Source organism: Pseudophryne corroboree, chromosome 4 (assembly GCF_028390025.1).
Source record: "Pseudophryne corroboree isolate aPseCor3 chromosome 4, aPseCor3.hap2, whole genome shotgun sequence".
NCBI lineage: Eukaryota > Metazoa > Chordata > Amphibia > Anura > Myobatrachidae > Pseudophryne > Pseudophryne corroboree.
In genome coordinates, this window is record NC_086447.1 from 306,620,472 (window position 1) to 306,642,753 (window position 22,282).

The 22,282-nt window shown below is 42.0% G+C and overlaps 1 protein-coding gene across 8 annotated transcripts in view; it reads left to right on the forward strand.

Annotated features, from left to right (window-relative positions):
• The window catches only part of NAALADL2 (N-acetylated alpha-linked acidic dipeptidase like 2), a 1,057,096-nt gene that overhangs the window by 548,224 nt on the left and 486,590 nt on the right, over positions 1 to 22,282 (forward strand). For all 8 annotated transcript variants that reach the window (XM_063916285.1, XM_063916288.1, XM_063916286.1 and 5 more), the window contains one exon: positions 22,017 to 22,167. In XM_063916285.1, the coding sequence (XP_063772355.1) occupies positions 22,017 to 22,167 (151 nt within the window). The remainder of the gene's footprint in view (positions 1 to 22,016; positions 22,168 to 22,282) is intronic.

A 22,282-nucleotide genomic window follows, 5' to 3' on the forward strand; every position in this document is an offset into this window, starting at 1 on the left:
GTTTGAAATGGCTTTGCTCATGCCCAAAAAATTGGGCACATATGGACCTCTGCAGCGTTGACTGAATATGGCTTTTATGACAGCATGTATTTTGAGAGCCCAGATAGGTTAGGGAAAGGGCAATCTGATGTGGGCTTAGTACAGTAAGGGCTTGTTTGTACAATTGTAAACTATTGCAGTGTGGGATGCAGACACTTATTCACCAACTTTAACAACAATAAATCATGAAAAAGCCAATTTATCATCATCATAGTAATTATATGTATTTGCACGTTTTTTTTGCAAGTTGCTACAAAACTCTGCTGTGCCAGGCAGCCAGAATAGGAAAAAAAATTCACAAAACAAATCGTACTTAAGAACAATATATAGAAACGGAATAAGTACAGTACCTATTAGATTGACAGTGTAGATGTGGTCATGAGATAGAATGTTAAAAGTGCCATATTTGTCTTACCAATTTAGCAAAAATAACCGTTGCATTATCAGTCCTGGCATAGACAATGCAAAGAATATTTAAATTTAGCAATAAAAAGTAATGCTCAGTATAATTACCAGTTTTGGAATGAGGTTTGGCTTATTATGTTCTTCAAAGATCTTTTTACAGATTGAGGGCTAGATGCATCATCGCTTGGAGAGTGATAAATTGGAAAGTGATAAAGTACCAGCTAACCAGCTCCTGTCATTTTTAAAACATAGCCTGTGACATGGCAATTAGAAGCTGATCTGCTGGTACTTTTTCTCTCTCCATTTTATCATTCTACAAATGATGATGCATCTAGCCCTGATTCTCCTTGGGGACGTGTTATGTGGTGTTTTAAGGATCCATGGTAATTCCTTTGTCTGTTCTTGTTAGTTTATTGTGTAAAATAAGAAAAGAAAATACGTACAGCGTTAAATAACTTACTTTATTTTCACTGGATATAAATGTCCCTCTGTTAATCTCCATTTATCCATTGTAACAATAATGTTTTGGCCTTTCATTTACAACATCCTTCTGACCACTGTATGAGTTAGGTTGTGAGAATTCTTTTTTTTTTTTTTTTAAATCTGTTTATTGGTAAAGAGCAAAATACAAGTGCAACACACATATTGCATACAACAACTGTATATCGATAATATCAAGTCTCAGGTTATTTAGGAATGTATAACGCTATTTCCATACAAGAGCAATCTCGTACATTAGTAGAGGGAGTGACAGTAACAGTAGTTACGGGCATTGCTAAATACATTGCAAGGATCCGTCATCTCTCGGTATCATGCCATTAACAGTGTGTATGTGCTAGTCTAAAACATTGTTCCTGAAAACAGTAAAGTTGGGGTTAGAAGGGTGGTGATCCCCTCGTAAGCATTTCCATATTGTACCATGTAGTATATTTAACCACTTTCCGCATGTTATCACGAGTTTGTTGTGGTAAGGTTATCACGTAGGGTAGCCATATATTAAAAAACTTGGAAGAGTTGGATTCCGCTCTAAGAGAGCATTCAATCCAGTCCATTTGATATAGATGCGTCAGTCTAGGGAATAAAAGGGTCATGGGTATAGGGGTTCCGTGTATCCATTGGGATAGTATAGTCTTTTTCGAAGCTGCCGCTATCCTAGCTAATAACATTTTATTGCCTGTAGGTAATGAGCAGCTATCATAGTCATATTGGTTCCAGAGAGCCCAGAGTAAAGTTGGTTTGATAGGGATGTTTAGAGTCGTTGTAATATAATTACAGACGTCTTTCCAAAATAGCTGTATTATAGGGCATGACCAGAGGCAGTGAATGATGTCAGCATCATGTGTGGAGCATTTGAAGCAATTGGAGTTATCAGAGATGCCCGTGAGGTATCTGAGACAGGGAGTATAATACGCCCTGTGCAATATTTTTAAATGCATTTCTGCATAGGAAGAGGATACTAGATATTTATTAAGTAACAAATGCCAATGTATTATGGTCTGTAGAGGGATGTCTGGTAGAGTGGTCGACCATTTAGCTAGGCCTGTAGTTTGACTATCTAGGTCAATTTGTCGTCTGGTGTGTGTATAAATAAAGGATGTTGGATAGGAAGACTGGGGGTTTAAACGCAGTTGGGTGTCTAGGGGAAAGTTATAATCTGCTGGTCGTAAACGTGTTATCAATTGTGTTGCAAAACTGCGTACTTGAAAATATGCGAATAGTGGTATATGTAAGTTCGGGAATTTGTGCTTTAATTGCGACCAGGTAAGTACTTCGGTGCAGGTGACATTTAAGAATTGATATATTAAACGTAGGTCTTGGGAGTACCAAGTCTTGATAATGGCATCTGTGTCTCCGCCTTGAAAATTTGGGTTATGCAGGAGTGGTTGGAATAGGGAGCAGGTAGGTGTCAGCCCTTTTCGTTTTCGAAGATGTTGCCATGCTTTGTATGGTGCGAGTAGCAACGGGTTCGAGCGGATGGACGCCTGTGTGAAGGGGTCTAAAAAATGTAGTATGGTAGCTAAAGTACCATGGGATAGCATATTCTGTTCCAAAGATATATTAGTGTAGTCAGAGGAACCTCTCACCCAGTCAAGGGCATATCTGTAATTAGCGGCTAGAGAATAGTCTTCTGGGCATGGTATATTCACGCCACCCAGCGTTGTCTGTTGTTTCAGTTTAAAGAGGGCTATACGTGGACGTTTGTTTGTCCATATGAAAGTGTTAAGGGCCTTGTTAATTGTTTGTATATCTCGTTTGGTCAAAAGATATGGGAGCATTTGGATCGGGTATAATAAACGGGGAAATGAGATCATTTTGTATAAATGGCATCTACCTATATATGAGATTGGTAAGTTTTGCCAGCGTGTAAAATCTTCAACCATTTTGTTAATGGCACGGGAAAAGTTCAGTGGGTACAACTCGGCTAGGGTTGGTGAGAAGCGTAAGCCCAGGTATGTTATGAAACCAGACGCCCATTTAAAGGGAAATCTGGAGCCTCAATTTCGTGTGGCCTTGGGTCCAAGAGCCAAAGCTTCTGTTTTATCTAAATTGATTAGGAAGCCCGAGATCAAGTGGAAATCATGTAGCGTAGCCAGTAAAGAAGGGAACGCCTTTATGGGATCACTAAAATATAATAAAAGGTCATCCGCAAAGGCCGAAACCTTCACTGGTTGTGTGCCGATTTTTATTCCTTCCCAGGCAACATTTTGCACGCAAGTGCGTATCAGTGGGTCTAGGGCTAGGTTAAAAAGTAAGGGAGATAAGGGGCATCCCTGGCGCGTACCTCTATGTAAAGAAAAGGTTGGTGTGTTCAATCAATTTATGGTTAGGTGGGCTTGTGGATTAGAATAAAGCATATTAAAGACTTTAGTGAACCCCTCTCCGAATTGTTGAGTGTGGAAAATTCTAAGTAGATGTGCCCATGATACACGGTCAAACGCTTTGTCAGCATCACAGCTGACCACGAGTGCCTTAGATGTTGTGGAGTCTTTGACACTATGTATTGCTGCTATTAGGGTTCGTACATTATGTATTGATGTTCTAGTTTTAACAAACCCCGTTTGGGCGGGGTGTAAGATACGTTTTAGTATCAGTTGGAGACGAGTGGCCAATAGTTTGGTGAATAGTTTTAGATCTTGGTTAAGAAGAGATATGGGTCGGTAGGACTGGACATATGATGGGTCTTTACCCGGTTTAGGGAATACTACTATTCTAGCTTCTGTGAATCTCTGGGGTGGTGGGGACCCTTTCAGCAGTGAGTTAAACAACGTCAATAAATATGGTGTTATGTGGGGAGCTAGCATTTTGTAATATACTGCTCCAAACCAATCCGGGCCTGGCGACTTTCCATTGTGAAGTGATTTAATCAAGAACAATAGCTCTGTGTCTGTTATAGGGCACGTTAGTGAGTCTCGTTCTTCCTCTGTCAATGTAGGTAAGTTTGCTTCGTCCAAAAACTTCATGCCCTCTGTGGGCCTATCTAAAGGTGCCGCGTATAGGTTTGAATAGTATTGTAGGAAGGTGTTTGACATAATTTGTGTATCCATAGTTGAGGAAGTCGAGTCGGTATGTAAGCTAATTATACGGGAGGGTGCAGTGGATGATCTCACTAAGTTGGCCAATAATTTACCCGACTTATTACCCCCTCGGAAGAATTTATTCCTCTGTACGTCATAGGAGAAACTGGCTCTCTCAGTGCAAAGTGCATCATAGAGATGTTTCGCGTCAATATAATTTTGTCTGTTGTCTGGGGAATCATTTAATGTCAGTGTATTATACGCTGCGGTCAGAGCCTTGCTCAGGTCACTCAACTGGGTATTCAGGTGTTTTCGTTTTCTGGAAACGTATTCTAATATTTGTCCTCGGACAACTGGTTTGGAAGCCGACCAAAACAGATTGATATCGTTCTCATGAACCTTATTATCCTCAGTGTAATTAAGGAAGGCTCTGGTGAGAAATTGTTTAAAGTCCTCAGAAGTTTCTAGATAAGCGGGGAAACGCCAATTATAGGACCTAGGTAAGGGAGTGTCTAGGTTGATTGATAACCAAATCGGAGCATGGTCCGAGAGTGAGATTGGTTCAATTTTAGTATCCACTACATGGTGTAGAAGAGAGTCAGTGATCAACCAATAGTCTAATCTAGAGGAGGAATGGTGTGGGTGTGAGTAGAAGGTATATTCTCGAGCGTCTGGGTTGCGAATTCTCCAGGGGTCGGACAGTCGCAGAGAAGTGGTGAGTAAAGTGAGTGAGGGTGGAGTGGTGATCGTATGAGTACCGGTTATAGTTGTTTTGTCTATACCAGCTGACTGTACACAATTAAAGTCCCCTCCCATGATAATTTCTCCCTCTGCCCAATCTTGCAAATTTTTGTAAATATCAGAAAAGAATGATGCGTTAGGGCCATTTGGGGCATATATGTTGGCTATCGTGTAGGGCGTATTTAGTATTTTTATTTTCAAAAACAGGAATCTTCCCTCTTGGTCGACCAAGCTATCTAAGATAGTGGCAGGGAGTGATCTATTGAGGATAGTTAGCACTCCTCTACGTTTGGATGTGAAAGAAGCTGTTCTATACTCTCCAACCCACGTATCCCGTAATACATTCGGATCTGATATCCGCCAATGAGTTTCCTGCAATAATACTATGTCCGGTTTCAGTCGTTTCAGACAGGCCAGGACCTTTTTCCGTTTAATTGGGGTGTTAAGCCCATCTACGTTCCAAGATACTAATCGAAATCGTGACTGCAGTATTGTGGAAGGGTCATGAGTCGACGGCATTCAGCCGATTCCAACCCTAGGCCATTCACAGGGAATAATATACCATAACTGTCGATCCCAGTCCGTCCCAGCGAGCGGACCGATGTGGATCGTTGATGTTAAATAATAAGTGTAAAACATTAGATACATTCCTATCACTGTACGCAAACCATGTGTGTGCACAGTGTCAATATTATGAACTAAGTTATAATACCATTTTAACTTTTTGCGAACCCAAATGGGCGCCCTGTTAAACAAAAACAGTCTCCAAATGGAGAGCAGTAAAACATGTAAGGAGGATATTCTCCAACCTGGTAACCAGGAGCACCATATTCTAAAACAATATGACCAAAGATGAGAAAAGAGGGTGAGGGGAAAGGGAGGAGACAAACAGAACATTGTCAGAGACAATTGAACAGGGGAGAAGTTATACAGAAAGAAAATTAGTAGAACATAACCAATATAGTACCGTCGCACCATAGCCTTTTCCAGGCTCCAGTCGCTACAGTAAGCCTTCTTCACATTGTAGAAATACCTGCTATTCAGCTTGTCAAACAAAAATGCGTTATTTGACTGAAACATAAATGAGTCAAGTAATGATGGCGATCAACCCACTTGAGAAGAGTGTATTAAGTCAATCAGCATCATCTGTACCCGATAGAGGAGCTGCATCCAAGGAGTTCACAAAATTTCTAGCCTCTTGAGCTGTTTCAAAAAAGTGGACTTTTCCACCATAGGTGATTCTCAGCTTGGCTGGATACAATAACGCAAATCTGTGGCCCATCTCGAAGAGGCGCTTGCAAATAGGTGAGAATTCTCGTCGTCTTGCAGCAACCAGATATGAGAAGTCTTGGAATAGTAGAATTCTGGAATCTTGGTATCGGAGATCCGTGTGTCTTCTATAGGCCTCCAGCAATCGAACCTTATCGGCGTAGTTGAGAATTCTCATGATGACCGGTCTGGGTCTATCTCTGCCAGACTGACGATCAGGACCAATTCGATGGACACGTTCCACCAAGATGGAACCTGTAGCAGATACGCATCCTAGCTCTCTGGGTAGCCACTGGGAGTCCAGAGCCATGAGTTCTGAGAATTTCACAGATTCTGGTAGGCCCACCAGACGTACATTATTTCTTCTATTCCGATTTTCCAAATCTTCTAATTTGTCTTGCAGAGATGTCATCTGCTTGTCGTGTTCCATCTGAGTTGTTTTAGCTGCTGATAGATCATCCTCTAAATCCGAGATTCTTTGCTCTGCCTCCGAGATACGTTGATCATGGGCTGTGAGTTGTGCGAGCGCTGAATCTAGAGAGGTTTTCAAAGGTGCCAGTTTTTGATCTAGCAGGGATGATAGTATGTTTGTGATTTCATTCGTGGAGATGGATTTAGATGGATCCATAATTGGTGCGGGTTGTCCCCGGGGGCTAGAGCCTTGACTATACGTAGGGGAGACGGGGGCACTACTAGCGGGATTTTCACAATTTTTGCCTTTACCCGACTGAGCACCCCGTGGATTACGTAATGATTTAGACATGAATTTGTCCATAGCAATAATAGACACACTTTAATGTGCACTTCTAGCCTGCAGTCTGCAGGGGGCGTCAGGCTTATGTTTCTCCTATGTGTTTCCACGTTACTCCACGTTACTCTTCTCCTTATCTCCCTTTTCCTCTCCTTTCCTCTCCTTATTGAAATTTGAAGGTAAGAAAATGCTTAATATCAGAGGGGGGGGAGGGGGTGTCAGGTGAGGGGGGTTTTATTCAGTCGGTGATGCTGCAGTGTCTGGCTGACCAGCTTAGAAGTAGATGGTGTCTCAGTATGGGTATGGAGACTGCAAGGCCCTCTGGTGGATGAACTGCAGATAATAATGGAGGGTCTAGTCACCGCTGTTCAGTATACCCCTTTGTTATATCACTGCCCCTCTATCTCCTTGCTCCGCTGGGGTCCCTCAGATAAGTGTAATGAGATGTGAAGTTACTTACAGGGCCCAGCAGGAGTGGAGCGGCAGATATGTGGCAGCTGGGAGCCGTGGGCGTGCAGCTGGGGCCGTCTCCGGTCGTCCTGCGGCCTCGTCCCGCGTTGCTATGCTCGGCGGCTCTGTGTAGTGAGGGTGTGCGGCGGGTGTTAGAGAAGGTCCCTCAGCCGCGGCCAGCGGTAGCGCGGGTGTCCGGTGTCCTGAAGCTGATCTCGGCCGGATCTGTGAGTCTCCGGAGCCACCTCCGGTGTAAGGTTAAAATCGAGGCCCCGGCTTGTGGGCTTCCCCTAGGCCGCAATCCGCGGGAGTAGTTAAAACTACTCCCCGATTCCGCGGCTCTTTCCGGGGTGCTGCCGTGGGAGCAAGGGGGACAAGAGGGGCACTGGGTGTTAGTTTGAGGCCCTGGAGTGGGCTATTTAGTTAGTTAGAAGCCCCGTTTTGCAGGAGCTCCTATGATGCACCTCTGTCTCCCCCTGCAGCCAGACCACGCCCCCCCGGTTGTGAGAATTCTTTATCCAAAAATGCAACCACATCAATAAATCCTTGTTAATGAAAGAAACAAACACTATTTATTGTATTATCTAGAGCCTTTAGGACAATTTTGTCTTTAAGTCCTTATGAAGAAAATGTTATACCTTTCAAATGCATTGTACACAAACAATAAGCTATAAAATAATAAGCTGTAAAATAAGCTATAAAATTACCTGTGTGTCTATTATTATTATTAATATTAAATTTTATTTACAGGGTGCCAAAAATGTTTTGCAGTGCCATACATATGGCAGATATTAGGACATGACACACAAAACTTAACATTACAGTGACAGAAAAGCTAAAACAGAGCACAGGTAACAATTAGCACCACAGTTCTCAGTACACATTACAGTCGAGATGAAAGGAAGTAAAGAAGTAGTCGGCATACTACTAAGGGCAGGCAGCCACTGGAAGAGATAAACATTAATAAGCAAGAGGAGATGTAGATATAGACATTCGCTATGTCGGAGAGAGCTGTAATTGAAGTGTGAGAGAGCAGAGTTGTGAGAACAGGAGAGAAGAGGGCCATGCTCCAAGGAGCTCACAGTCTAGGTGTTGGGGGGAGACAGACAGGTGACATGAGGTGTTAGCAAGCGAAAGATGGCCTGATGGTAGGAAGTAAGCAAGGCATAGACGGCCAAGGAATGAGGTAGTGGGTTGGGAGAGTGGCCTCGAAATCAGGTTATGTGAAAGGGTATGATTTGATGAACAGTTGGGTTTTCAGGGCACGTCTGAATCTTCGCAAGGTCGGGGAGAGTTTAATAGAGTGAGGGAGCTCATTCCAGTGAAGGGGGGCATTGTGGGTAAAATACTGGATTCGCACATGGGATGTAGTGACCAGAGTAGAGGAGAGGTGACGGTCATTGGCTGACTGGAGTGGGTGGGAGAGAGTATGTACTGTAGAGAGATAAGGTTGAAGATGTAGGGAGCAGTGGATTTAGAGAAGGCCTTGTTTGTGAGGGTGAGGAGTTTGAAGAAGATTCTGTAGGGTAATGGGAGCCAGTGCAGGTTTTGTCAAAGGGGAGTGGCAGATGTGGAGTGGCAGGAGAGGAAGTTAATTTGAGCTGTGGAGTTGAAAAAAAGGTCAGAGTGGAGCAAGATGGGTGCATGGGAGTACAATGAGGAGAATGTTATAGAGAATGTTGAGCCGTGAGATGACCATTGAGTAGATAATAAATTAACATTGGGAGTTCAGTTTCTGGGTGTTTGTGTACAATAGTATAGAATACTCGCTTTTCTCCAAAGGCTACATGACCAGAATTCAAGTTGGTATTGAGACTCTCTCTATCTAAACTCAAGTAGGTAACCGATGTCAACAGTATTTAAGGTGGGGAGGTTTCTTTCCTCTACTACTGGTAGCTAATTGTTTTTACTCCTACTTTGAGTGTTGCTTACAGATTTTCTTTTCTTTTATGACAATGGGGTATATTTACTAAGGTCCCGATTTTGACCGAGATGGTGTTTTTTCTTCAAAGTGTCATCTCGGGAATTTACAGAACTCAAATCTCGGCAGTGATGAGGGCATTCGTATTTTTTTGGAAGTCAAGGAAAAAAAATCTGAATGAATACACCATCAGTCAAATACGACTGTTTTTTGATACAACTCGGTAATTTACTAAAAAGTGTATTTCACGAACACTGCCGGCAATAGCCAAACACTGCCGTGAAAAAATACAAATCGTAAAAAAAAGCAAATTTAAAACAGACCTGCTTTTTGTTACCGTGTTCTGATAGGCATGCACGGATCCATGAGATCCGTGCATGTTTATCAGTGGGAAGGGGTGGAAAAGTGTTAAATTTTCTGGGGAAAAAATGCATGGGGTCCCCCCTCCTAAGCAAAACCAGCCTCGGGCTCATTGAGCCGGACCTAGTTGAAAAAATAAGGGAAAAAAAATGTCAGAGGTTCCCCCATATTTAATCAACCAGCACCAGGCTCTGCGCCTGGTCCTGGTTCCAAAAATACGGGGGACAAAAAGCGTAGGGGTCCCCCGTATCTTTGAAGCCAGCACCGGGCTCCACTAGCCAGGTACATAATGCCACAGCCAGGGTACACTTTTATCTAGGTCCCTGCGGCCCTGGCATTACATACCCAACTAGTCACCCCTGGCCGGGGTACCCTGGAGGAGTGGGTCAGAGGCTTTCACACTACACAACGACCTGGGTCCAACCCATGTTTAACCCTTTTTTAACCTGGGTTGAAATGCCAGGTTGCTCGACTCAAATTATTCACTTTGGCGCAATGCACCTCGACCCGTGATGACCTGGCAATAACCCGGTTTATTTTGGCGATGTGATAGGGGTATCATTGTACAACCCTCAGTGTTTTATTTGCTGGGCTATTTCTTTTCCTAAGTTCTTCTAACAAGTTGTATAGCCCCCTGCCAAGTGATTGATGCACAAAATGTATTTTGAGTTTCCTAAGAATCATAAAACCTTTTATTGACCTACCAAAAAAAGTCCTTTGGTACACTGAATATATGACTGGTCCACCGAAGCGAATTTATGTGCAATCTTGCCATGTACTGAATTTACATTTAAAAATATATTAGCGCACTGGGATATTAGTTGTGGTTGTGTGATATCTTAAGGTCCCAACTAACAGCGGTCTTATCCGTAATGTTACTTTGTATACAGTGCAAATTAAGAGTATTTTCTGTACATTAAGAATCATAAAACCCTGATTTATATCATGAAAAGCATACTTGGATAGGACTATTACATTGATACATGATTTATTGTACTAATGAGGACACCTGTAAACTAATTTGGTACTGTTGGATAATTTGTTCTTATTAACATTTGAGGAGATTAATATAGTCTTTAGTTCCATCCTCATTGAATATTACTATGTGATTTTTGAGTATTCACTACATAAAGTTGTTAATTTGACCTTTGTTTGTTTAGTACCACCTGATTTATAATATTTGTGCATTGTTCTCTTTTTAGCCTCCCAAATTGTTATAGTACTGTTTTATTTAAAAAAAAATCTATTATGTGCTAGATAAGTTTATATATTGTCAAGGCTTAATACATATTACAGGCCTCTCTATGCATTCAAATAGGGTCTGTAATGGTTTCATTTATTTAAAGCAGTCACATTACATAATCTGCAATCAGATTGCAATTTCAATTCCAAATTCTACCCCAAGCTATTGTAACATGGAAATAAATAGGAGTTCAATGTACTTTTTCCCGCTAAGACTTGATAAACAATAACTGCATTGCAGTGGTAGATATCTGCTTTTGGCTATTTCTGCCAGAGTTTGTTTCCTTAAATTATTTACTTGTCTTTACTTTGAACAAATAATAAATCTCTGATCCACCTGTGATCTTCTTTGTTATCGGAGTTCAGCATCTGTTTTTGTATCGGACATTCTGTACTGTAAGACAGACATGAAAGGAGCACAAATTGAAGAGTTCTGTATGATTGAATAGTAGGCATTAATACGGGAAAATAAAAGAAAACAGATAGTAATTATGTGTTTGATTTTAGGTACAACTGAGTACAATGTTAATGTAATAAACCCAATCCTATGTTCCCTGATACAAAATGAAGAATTATATAATAAAGTAGTGTAATGTAGTGAAATAAAAAGAAAAGTTCATACATCAATCAATGCTAGTGTAAGAAACTTATTTTGAGTGAGAAGTAATGAATCTGTTCACTGTGCTACAAGCCTCACAGTACCACGATTTCAGCTGTCAGTTAAACTAAGTCAGAGACATATCAGGGTGGTGGTGCTAAATAGGTTAAAGAGATGCACTCCCAAATTGATCCGGTGTAGTGGTGCAAGTAGAAAAAAATCCTAATAGGTACTGTGTGCATGCACCAAAGGTGCTCGCGGCAAAAATGGGTGTGGCCAAATGCCACATGGGGCATGGCCAATGAAAATGGGAGCGTGATACAGATATGGGGGGCCAGATACACATATGACCCCCAATAGTGCCAGATACACATTGCCCTAGAGTGACAGATACACATTGCCCCAGAGTGCCAGATACACAAATGCTCCCACAGAGCTAGATACACAATTGCCCCCACAGTGCCAGATACGCAATTGCTCCCACAGTGCTAGATACACACTGCACCACAGTGCCAGATACACAAATGCCCCAGTGTCAGATACACATTGCCCAACAGTGCCAGATACACCAATGCCCCCACACTGCCAGATACACAAATGCCCCCACACTGCCAGATACACAATTGCCCCCACAGTGCCAGATACACAAATGCCCCCACAATGCCAGATATACATTGCCCCACAGTGCCAGATATACAAATGCCCCCACAGTGCCAGATACACAAATGCCCCCCCCAGTGCCAGATATACATTGCCCCACAGTGTCCGATACACATTGCCCCAGAGACCCAGATACACAAATGCCCCCACAGTTCCAGTTACAAAATTGCCCCCACAGTGCAGATATACAAATGCCCCCACAGTGCCAGATATATAAATGCCCCCACAGTGCCAAATATACATTGCCACACAGTGCCAGATACACAAATGCCCCCCACAGTGCCAGATATACATTGTCCCACAGTGCCAGATACACAAATGCACCCACAGTGCCAGATACACATTGCCCCACAGTGTCAGATACACAATTGCCCCCACAGTGCCAGATACACAAATGCCAACACAGTTCCAGATATGCATTGCCCCACAGTGCCAGATGTACAAATGCCCCCACAGTACCAGATACACAAATGCCCCCACAGTGCCAGATACACATTGCTCCAGAGTGCCAGGTACACAAATGCCCCCACAGTGCCAGATACAAAATTGCCCCCACAGTGCCAGATACACAATTGCCCCCACAGTGCCAGATACACAATTGCCCCCACAGTGCCAGATACACAAATGCCAACACAGTGCCAGATACACATTGCCCCACAGTGCCAGATATACAAATGCCCCCACAGTGCCAGATATACATTGCCCCACAGTGCCAGATATACAAATGCCCCCATAGTGCCAGATACACAAATTACCCCACAGTGCCAGATATACAGAGCCCCCCGCTCACTGCTGCTTCTTGTTTCTGCTGTGTGAGGGGAGGAGAGTGCAGTGCAGCACCTCACCTGCCCCTTAATGCTTGTGAGTGAAGTCCGGTCTCTGCAGCTCAGCGGAGGGTATCTAAGATGAGGCGCCAGTTCGTTAGCCATTCAGAGCTCGCAGACCGGCAGCCAATCAGGAGCCGCGTCTGCCAGTCCATGAGCTCTGATTGGCTAGCAAACCGGTGCCTTATGAGATTCACCCCGCCAACGCCACAGCCGCCGGGGACCAGACAATCCATCCCAGAGAACTGAGGGGCAGGAGAGGCGTTGCACTGTGTTCTCCTCCCCTCACATAGCAACCAGCAGGAGGCAGGTATGGTGGACGGCCCGGCAGTACAGAGTTACGGCTGGAAATTTCTTACCGGTACGCCGTACCGCCCCGTGCCGCCATACTTACAGCACTGATCAGGTGTGACTTAATCCTGCTACAAATTAGTACTGACCATTTATACAAAATAGGTAGCATCCATATGGATTTACTCACACCTGACACTGGTGACTGGGGATGCAGAATGGGGAATGGAGGAGGTTGTCTAATAACCTATTGCAGTAAGATCGTGTTTATTGCAGCAAGATGCAACAGAGATGTGTATACTCTTGACTTGTCAATAGATGTAACAGTTGCAGCAAAGCTGGTATAGGAAATGTGATGTGATCACAGAGATGTACTTTGTAAATACAGAATGCAATTACATGAAATTTCACAATTTCTTAAAATGAGATATATTAACAGAAAAGTACAAGTCTTAAATAAGAATCCAGAACATTAAAATCTAACAAATTTGTCTTAATGGGAAACAATTATCTTTTGCCTGTAAGCAGTACTTCTAGGCAGCCTTCTAGTGCTGTGAGCAGATGAAAAGTTTCTGTCTTATACTATAACATTACCATATCAGATTCAGGGTAAATGTCGCCACTATGATCTTGGACCTACTATACATCATTAGCATTTGCACACTTGTTCAAGGGGCCAGATCCTGAAATAGTTAATGGTGTATAAGTTTGTACATTATTAAAAAAAACACTAGTAGAAACCTTGACTTTCTAAAGACATGTTGCAATTGTACTTTAATGTGTAGTTAACATGGATGTTTTTGAATTAGTGTGTTTAACATATTAAAATGAGATACAGAGAACATTTCCTTGGGACAAGTTCTATCACTCAGAGAAGTGAGTGCTTACTGTACAGTCAGCTTGTTTTCTTTCCAGTACTCTATGCTGGTGGTCGCTGGGCAACATAAATGTATGGTAGTTCTAACGGGGCTGCAGTGCAGATCAAAATTAGCAGAGGGGAGCAGGGCCATAGAGAGGCTCGCCGGGCCCCGGTAGAGGAGGGGGGCATGGCTTAAAAAGGTGGTGTGATGATGCCCATTTCTATTAAAATATTTACATAATATAATTGTGGGGTCGCAAAGCGGCTCCACAGAGGGGCTCAATTTTAATATGGTGTGTGGGTGGAGGAGTTGCGTGGGGGAGGTCATCCTATTTCTACCTTACATTATCAGAAAGCGGGTCCCTCCTCTCCAGCCAGCGCCATCTTCCCAGCGATATTTGGGAAGATGGCGCTGGTCACTATAGAGCCTTGCTTTCTATGTGCAGCGCTGGCAACAGCACAGGTATAATGGTGGGGTATCGGACCTGGGCCCCCTCCAGGCCCCTCCAGCTACTTGGGCCTGGGTAATTTGTACCCTCCAGCCCCACCTCTCAAAGCTACTAGAAGGGAGACGGAAAAACAATAACCCTAATTGTACTGTTAAACTCGTTTTTAATATTAGTGGGTGTCTGCAAAAATGTAAGCATCACAGTATTACAGCTGAATTAACCAAGACAGAGCAATCAGCGCTTACCTCGTGTACTCTATCTGCCCATCCTCAAGACTACTGTGTTACTAGCCAAAGTGAGTCTGAGGGATGAGAAGATACAGGATGGTGGTACTGATTTATTTGACCTGGTGTATGCAGATGTAATACATGCCACTGATCCCCAATGAGTTTACCTTCTTTCTGAGACCCACTTATAAAAAAGTTTAAAGCTACAGTTAGTAGTTCTCTTTTATCTGACCCCCCTCTGCTAATTTCAGTCTACACTACTGCCCCAGGGGAACAACTGCCACTGGTTGTGTAGAAACACAGCACAGCTTGTATTTGTTAGATGCTGTATGTGTCACTGATATTGCAACCACTGTTAGTGTTCAGCTGATAATAAAGTTATATTTAAAAAAGGTAGCCATGGGATGTGTTCTAGAAGATGGTGCTTCCAACTTTCCTTTCCTCCTTATTAAGAAAGCAGCATGTGTTTGATCCTGTTTCTACAGAAATAAAGAGTTCCTCTTGAATTATACTTTCTGCTGCTCCTATATAGCATATCTCATGCCTATCCCTATCCTCTCTAGTGTTAAACCCTAACCTCTCCACCTAAGCCTAATTCCTAAGCCTAACCTCTCACACCTGACCCCAATTCCTAACCCTATCCTCTCACGCCTAACCCCAATTCCTAACCCTATCCTCTCACGCCTAACCCTAATTCCTAACCCTAACCTATGATGCCTAACCCTAATTCCTAACCCTAACCTCTGATGCATAACCCTAATTCCTAACCCTAACCTCTGATGCCTAACCCTTATTCTTAACCCTAACCTTTCATTCCTAACCCTAATTACTAACCCTAACCTCTCATGCCACAGTCTAACCCTAACCTTCCCCCCCCTCACAGCATAATGTGGACATCCTGATAATGTCAACATTCACATATTGACATTCTGAGAATGATGACATCATGGTTTTAACATTATGAATGTTGACATTGTAAATGTCGACCTAATTACTACATCCCAACAGTACTACAGAGAATACAACTTCATGTCAGGAAACCCCCTATGTATATTTATTCTTAATGGGAATGTTTTAACACTTATAGTACAATATAATTACCCAGGCCCGGGCAGCTAGAGGGACTTAGTGGCCTGAGACCGCTGCCCCCCAGGATTATACCTATGGCTGGCACCATCGTCCCTGTGATATCTTTGGGAAGAAGGCGCTGCACATTGGTCTTTGCTCTCTAGTGGCCAAATATCACTGGGAAGATAGCACAGGCTGGGTAGGAGGGATCTGCTTCCTGATACCCAGCACCTGCACCCTCTCTGCCCCCTCTGTGTTAATGGCACACCCTCCCCGTGAAATTTGCAGCAATCATTTATTTTATACATAATTTAATATAAACGGGTGTTGTCACGCCAACATTTTTATGACACACCCCTTCCCCCCTACCGGGGCTCAGCATTGCTCTCTATACCCTTGTATATGTGCCCAGTGTGACAGTACCTCTTTCTTTGCTGTTGACCAGAAGCATTTGGCAGATGAAGCAACATTTGATAATTGTAACTTGGAACTTATACAGTGTATCTTGCACTTTATTTGGCTGTACCAGGAATAAAGAGCATGTTATTAGAATATTATTATTTTTTTAGATAATATTGTTTATTACACATTTATTATTACACAGAACCACACCAGTGCTTACAAAATAAGAGGCATTGGGGGTCATTCCGAGTTGATCGCTAGCTGCCATTGTTCGCAGCACAGCGATTAGTTAAAAAAACGGCAATTCTGCGCATGCGTATGGTGCGCACGCGTGTCGTACTTTCACAAAAGCTGACGTAGTTTCACACAAAGTCTAGCGACGCTTTTCAGTCGCACTGTTGATCGTTGAGTGATTGACAGGAAGTGGGTGTTTCTGGGTGGTAACTGACCATTTTCAGGGAGTGTGCTGAAAAACGCAGGCGTGCCAGATAAAAACACAGGAGTGGCTGGAGAAACGGGGGAGTGGCTGGATGAACGCTGGGTGTGTTTGTGACGTCAAAACAGGAACTAAACAGTCTGAAGTGATCGCAAGCTAGGAGTAAGTATCGAGCTACTCTGAAACTGCACAATCTTTTTTTGTAGCAGCGCTGCGATCCTTTCGTTCGCACTTCTGCTAAGCTAAGATACACTCCAAGAGCGTGGCGGCTTAGCATTTGAACTGCTGCTAAAAACAGCTAGCAAGCGAACAACTCGGAATGAGGGCCATTATGTGACTGAGATGTCTCCTAACAAGTCTACTCATAATTACAGTATTGCATGTGAACCTCAATACTGTAGCTGTGAGACAACTTTAGTCACCAAGTAATGCTTACAGTGTTATTGTTGTATATAATTGACTCTGGTATTTTTGTATATTCCAATAATACCAGAGTACAAAAGATAATTTTTTCCAGTGTGTAAGTTGAAAGAAACTGTCAACAGCAATAAACCATATTAATGTTTTGTATATTTTATGTAGTACCACTCAATGACAATTAGACATTATTAATGTGACATCCTATAATATATTGTAGTGTCAGAGGGTAAGGTATGTGAGAACTCCTTTTAATATACTAAATGTCCTGCATTATTGGATAAATATTGTGTTGCTGTTACAAGACAGGGAGAGGTGGGAAAAATGTGTTAAATGACATAATACATTTTTTTAATAGTCACCTTGTCATTAGTGATATTGCTTCTATAACATACTAAAAACAGCATTGCTAGGTATACCTTATCTTGCCCCTTTCTGATGCATGTGCCATGTTCTAATCTCCCACACATGCTTTATGTCAGAATAAAAATGTGCTCCATTGCTATGCAGTGACTCTAATCGAATTCTAAGTGAGGAAGGTTTTCAAAAATGTTGACTTTTAAAATAATGTAATAAAGATGGTGCCAAAATATAGTTATTCACAATGCTTTTTGTCATGGGACTATAAATCAAAGCCATCTTTTTGCAGAAAGAAAATGTAGGTTTCACTTTTAAATATGTGTCATGGTATTTAACATATTTAAAGCATTAAACTTTATGATGCTGTAAAATAATAATTCTCTGCCTATTAAATATTAATGGCTGCTGACCATTGAACATTTATCATTGTAAAGATACCACAAATTTAAGTGCTAATTACACATATCTTTACGAAAAGGTTTTACTCCAGTTTGATTATCTTTTAATAATGTGTAAATATTAAGAACATTTTCTGAGGTCAGGAATGCATAGAAATTACATTGTTTTATTGATGATGTCAAAATGTATAGGAAATGTATTGTTCTGTATGTAAGAAAGGTTGGTACAGATAGACATATATTTGTCTCTCATAAATTTTAGAGTTTTTTTTTTTTTGCTATTTGCAGCCTTCAAATAATCCATGGAGTACAAACATATTGCACAATCTACACCTCTAGAGTAATATGCTGAATATGCTAATAAAAGAAAGTTTTAAACACAACAGCATTTCTATGGCAGGAATATTACATACCATAGAATTTTTGTGGTTGTTTGACATTGATATACTTTTCATATATGATATGCCTGTGACAAAAATTAAATGAGTTATTTGACATAAAGGAAGGGGATCTCACTTATAAAAATACAGAATTTGCTCATCAATTAGCTATCACGTACATCGCAACTAGATCTATGTACATTTGTAGTTCCACCATGACCCTCAGAATTCTAGTACTTGACCATAGCAATGAGAACTTCAAAATTTTAGCAACTTTCAAAAATACAGCATTTTTATATACAGTAGCTTGGATGGTGTTGTACTCGCATGAGCTATTGGACATGCCGCTCAGTCAAGTTACTGTGCTCAAAGAAAACTTATGGAAGAGATGTGAACTCTAACACCCTCTACATTTTTATCAAAGCTAAGTAATGAAATATCTGCAAAATCTTTTAATGTCTCATAGCAAGACTGGATTTATAATTTGGCAGCTAAGGCATGGGCCTATAGAAAAGGATGCCTAATAAATATGAACTTTATCTACTACATAATTGTCTTTGGGGGTGATTCAGAGTTGATCGTAGCTTTGCTAAATTTAGCACAGCTACGATCAGGCACACTGACATGCGGGTTGACGCCCAGCACAGGGCTAGCCTGCCCCGCATGTCAGTCCCTGCCCCGTCACAGAAGTACAAAAGCATTGCACAGCTGCGATGCTTTTGTACTTCAGGAGTAGCTCCCAGCCAGTGCAGTTCCTGCATGCTGGCCGGGAGCTACTCGTTGCTGCCCGGGTCGCAGCGGCTGCGTGTACCACCATGCAGCCGCCGTGGGCTGCCCTCAGCACGGTCTGGCCACACCTGCATTGGCCGGACCGTGCCCCTTAAATGGCGACTTAATGCTGCTGCCCTGCCCCCTCCCACCCAGTGACCACCTCTGCCTGTCAATCAGGCAGAGGCGATCGCTAGCTAAAGACAGCCGTCGGCTGTCTGGCATGTGCAGTACAAGCCTGATCGCTGCTGTGCGAACACGCGCAGCACCGATCAGGTCTGAATTAGCCCCTTTACCTTTTGACAGATACTGTAAATAGGATATACTGTACTGACAATGGGCCTAATTTAGATTTGTATGCTATTCCAATGTATGATGGTGGGGAAACTGCGTATGTGCAGAACGGATGCGCAGAATGCATACAGTGCCCCATAAGCCCCAGCCTGATTGACAGGTTGAGTGCGATTGAGGGCAGTAAAAGTGTGGATATCTTGTATGTTCCACAAAACGGAGGCATGCCGAAGCAGACTTACTGGCCTCGACTGCAGAACTGAGATGGCCAGCTGAGTAACCTGAAGGTTACTCAGATGATCAATGGTCCTGCTGAGTGATCCGAAGGTGCATCTTTAGATGTAGCAATGGATCACAGAAAAAGACAGGAGTCGTATAATTATGCCAGACGCCTCCTGCTGCATTAGCATATTAGTTAGATGGTATTACACTGCAGCTTCCCTGTGTCTGTACAGTACTGTAGAACTCTGAATCAGGCCCAGTATTTTTTATTGCTAGCCAAACCTTCCACTAGTGTGTCATAAAGACATTCACCATGTACTGTGAATTTAGTTCTATTTATTTTATGTTTACATTCTGAGTTTCCACTGTACTATCTAACACTTAGCTTTACTAAAAGCCTTCAACCTTGATTCCAGCATTCTTGAATATAATTCATTGATTGTTTGACGGGGAGAAAAAATATATCTAGTCACTTAATGTCTTTATTCAACTATAGATCAGTTTCATGACCATTTCTTCACCCATTCTCTGCTCCCTCCTCTGGCTACATGTAAGATGGTGAATATATTTCAAGATTGGCTTACTGACTTTCAAAGCCCTACATGATCAGGGCTCAATCTCTGTGATACCACAGAGCCCCGCTTAATTACTGCCATCTGTAGATGAAGGACTTTTCGCAGTACCTAGAATCTTCTGTAATTCATCTGGGGATTGAGCTTTTAGCCTTGCTGCTCCGACTCTATGAAACTCACTTCCCCATACAGTTCAAGATGCACCTACTCTATAATCCTTCAAAAACCGACTCAAGCATTTCCTTAATGTACCTTTAGTATCTCCATGTTTTCTGTATTTAATGAAAAGCTTTTCTGTACTTCATTGTTTTTGTACTGTATTATGTTCATTCTATCTGTTAAGCGCCCTGAGTCCTACTGGAGATAGATTGCCATATAAGTAAATGCATTATTATTATTCTTTAAAGTGGCTCCTACTTCCATGGTCCTCTTATAATCAAATCTACCCATATACTGTAATTGATATATTTGGAAATCCATAGAGAGATTTCTCATTCTTGTAATTACATTATTTTGTCTCAGCAAGAAACAAATCAGATGTGCGATGTACATTTAGTGAGCATGCTCCAGTGCTGTAATATACATACTGTATGCGTCCTCATACTGTACATCTAACATTTTTGTGCCATATGATGAGAGACTGATGGTGTGACAGACTCTCCTCCACAGGTAGCGAGCCCCATAATGTAATATTTTCAGATTTTAGTATCTTATTCATATATATATATATATATATATATATATATAGCTGTATCCTCATATATCTCACCTCAATATGCCACATAGTGGGGTATGTCTGGAGAGAGTAAGCTTACAGGTCCTGTGCAACTCGGTTAGCATTGGACGTCTTTTTTTCTGAATATGCATCTTATTGGCATTGCTATGCAAATAGAACCCACAACCATACTCTGCTGATTAAAATGATATGTAGCATGCCTGTGTGTCTGCGACTGCATCTGCATACAAAATGTTATGTTACGTAGCATTTCGTATGAAGATACAACTGCAGTCGCTAACAGAATATAAGCATAGTCTTTTAATCAGCATTAGCTGCTTGTGTATTCTATTTGTATCAATTTGTGAATAAGCCAAATTTTTATGGAAAAAGTCACACATAAAGACTCTCAGCGCTGCCGCGTCATGACACAACATGGAGTGACTATTACACCTTTCAGAGTACCATAAATTCCCAGGGTTATTGCATTTGAATGTGCATCAGCCTGGGATTTTGATTAGTCTGAAAGGATCCAGACAGAATATCCCGGGTCGAGCATTTCGACATTTCATCCCAGGTCGTGACCTGGGTTGAAGCCAGAATTGACCTGGGATGCGTACAGTGTGATGGGTAAGCTGGGTGAAGGCAACTCGGCACCCATTCTCTGGAGGAGCTGGCACTTGAGGATGATCATCTCCAAGCGCCACCTCCTGTAGCGTCGGTGGTGTCATCACCACCCCGGCAATATGCCGGGCCAAGCCACGCATCTGAAAGGGTCTCAAGCTAGGTTGCACCCGGGAAGCACCCATGTACAAATTCCCAGGTGCTTACTAATTTGAAAGGGGTATTGAAGAGCTGTTTAACATGCAGGGAGGCTAGATATAAGTGAACACATTTATGGCTGCATACGTATTCACTTATAGTGTCCTAGGTAGTTAGGGTTATATTTTTTGCTGTAAAGGAATTGGTACTGTATAAAGTTGTAAATTAGGCATAATGATGCATGGCACAATGCATGCCACATGCCACTTCAATTGAACCTCTATCTTTTGCTTCTTACCCAGATTAGCAAATGATTTGCACACTGAACCTACATGAAATTCCAGTGTCAGTATTCACGGCTGCTTTGCATTGCATTGTTTCACACTAATCATGAGATTAAAATTGCATATTTTGTAAAAAATTCTTTGGTGAGACACATGGTCCCACTAAATCGTGAAGTCTTTGGCACCTCACATGAAACTACTGTACTGACACAAGTGTATATTAGCATAGATCAGTAATATCACATTGTTAACAGTCTTACGTTTTGAAATTTGACATGATCACAAATTTGTGAGATCTGTGAGGAAGATATTTACATTATTTCCATTTGTTTCCCAACAGCTTTCATTGTTAGAAGAAATTGGATTTGGAGGAGTGCTTATTTATATTGACCCATGTGATGATTCTGAGGAACAAAGTAATAATGACAAACCGTTTATGGTATCCTTAAAAAATGGAGGAATCCCGTTTACTTCTGAATCATTTAAAATCGGTGAGTTATTAATACATTGAGTTTTTGCATGGTGGTTTTGTACTTTGATAGTCATATATTGTTTTAATTGTCCCCAGTGATTAAAGTGGAAATTTTGAAGTGAGGGTAGTATGAC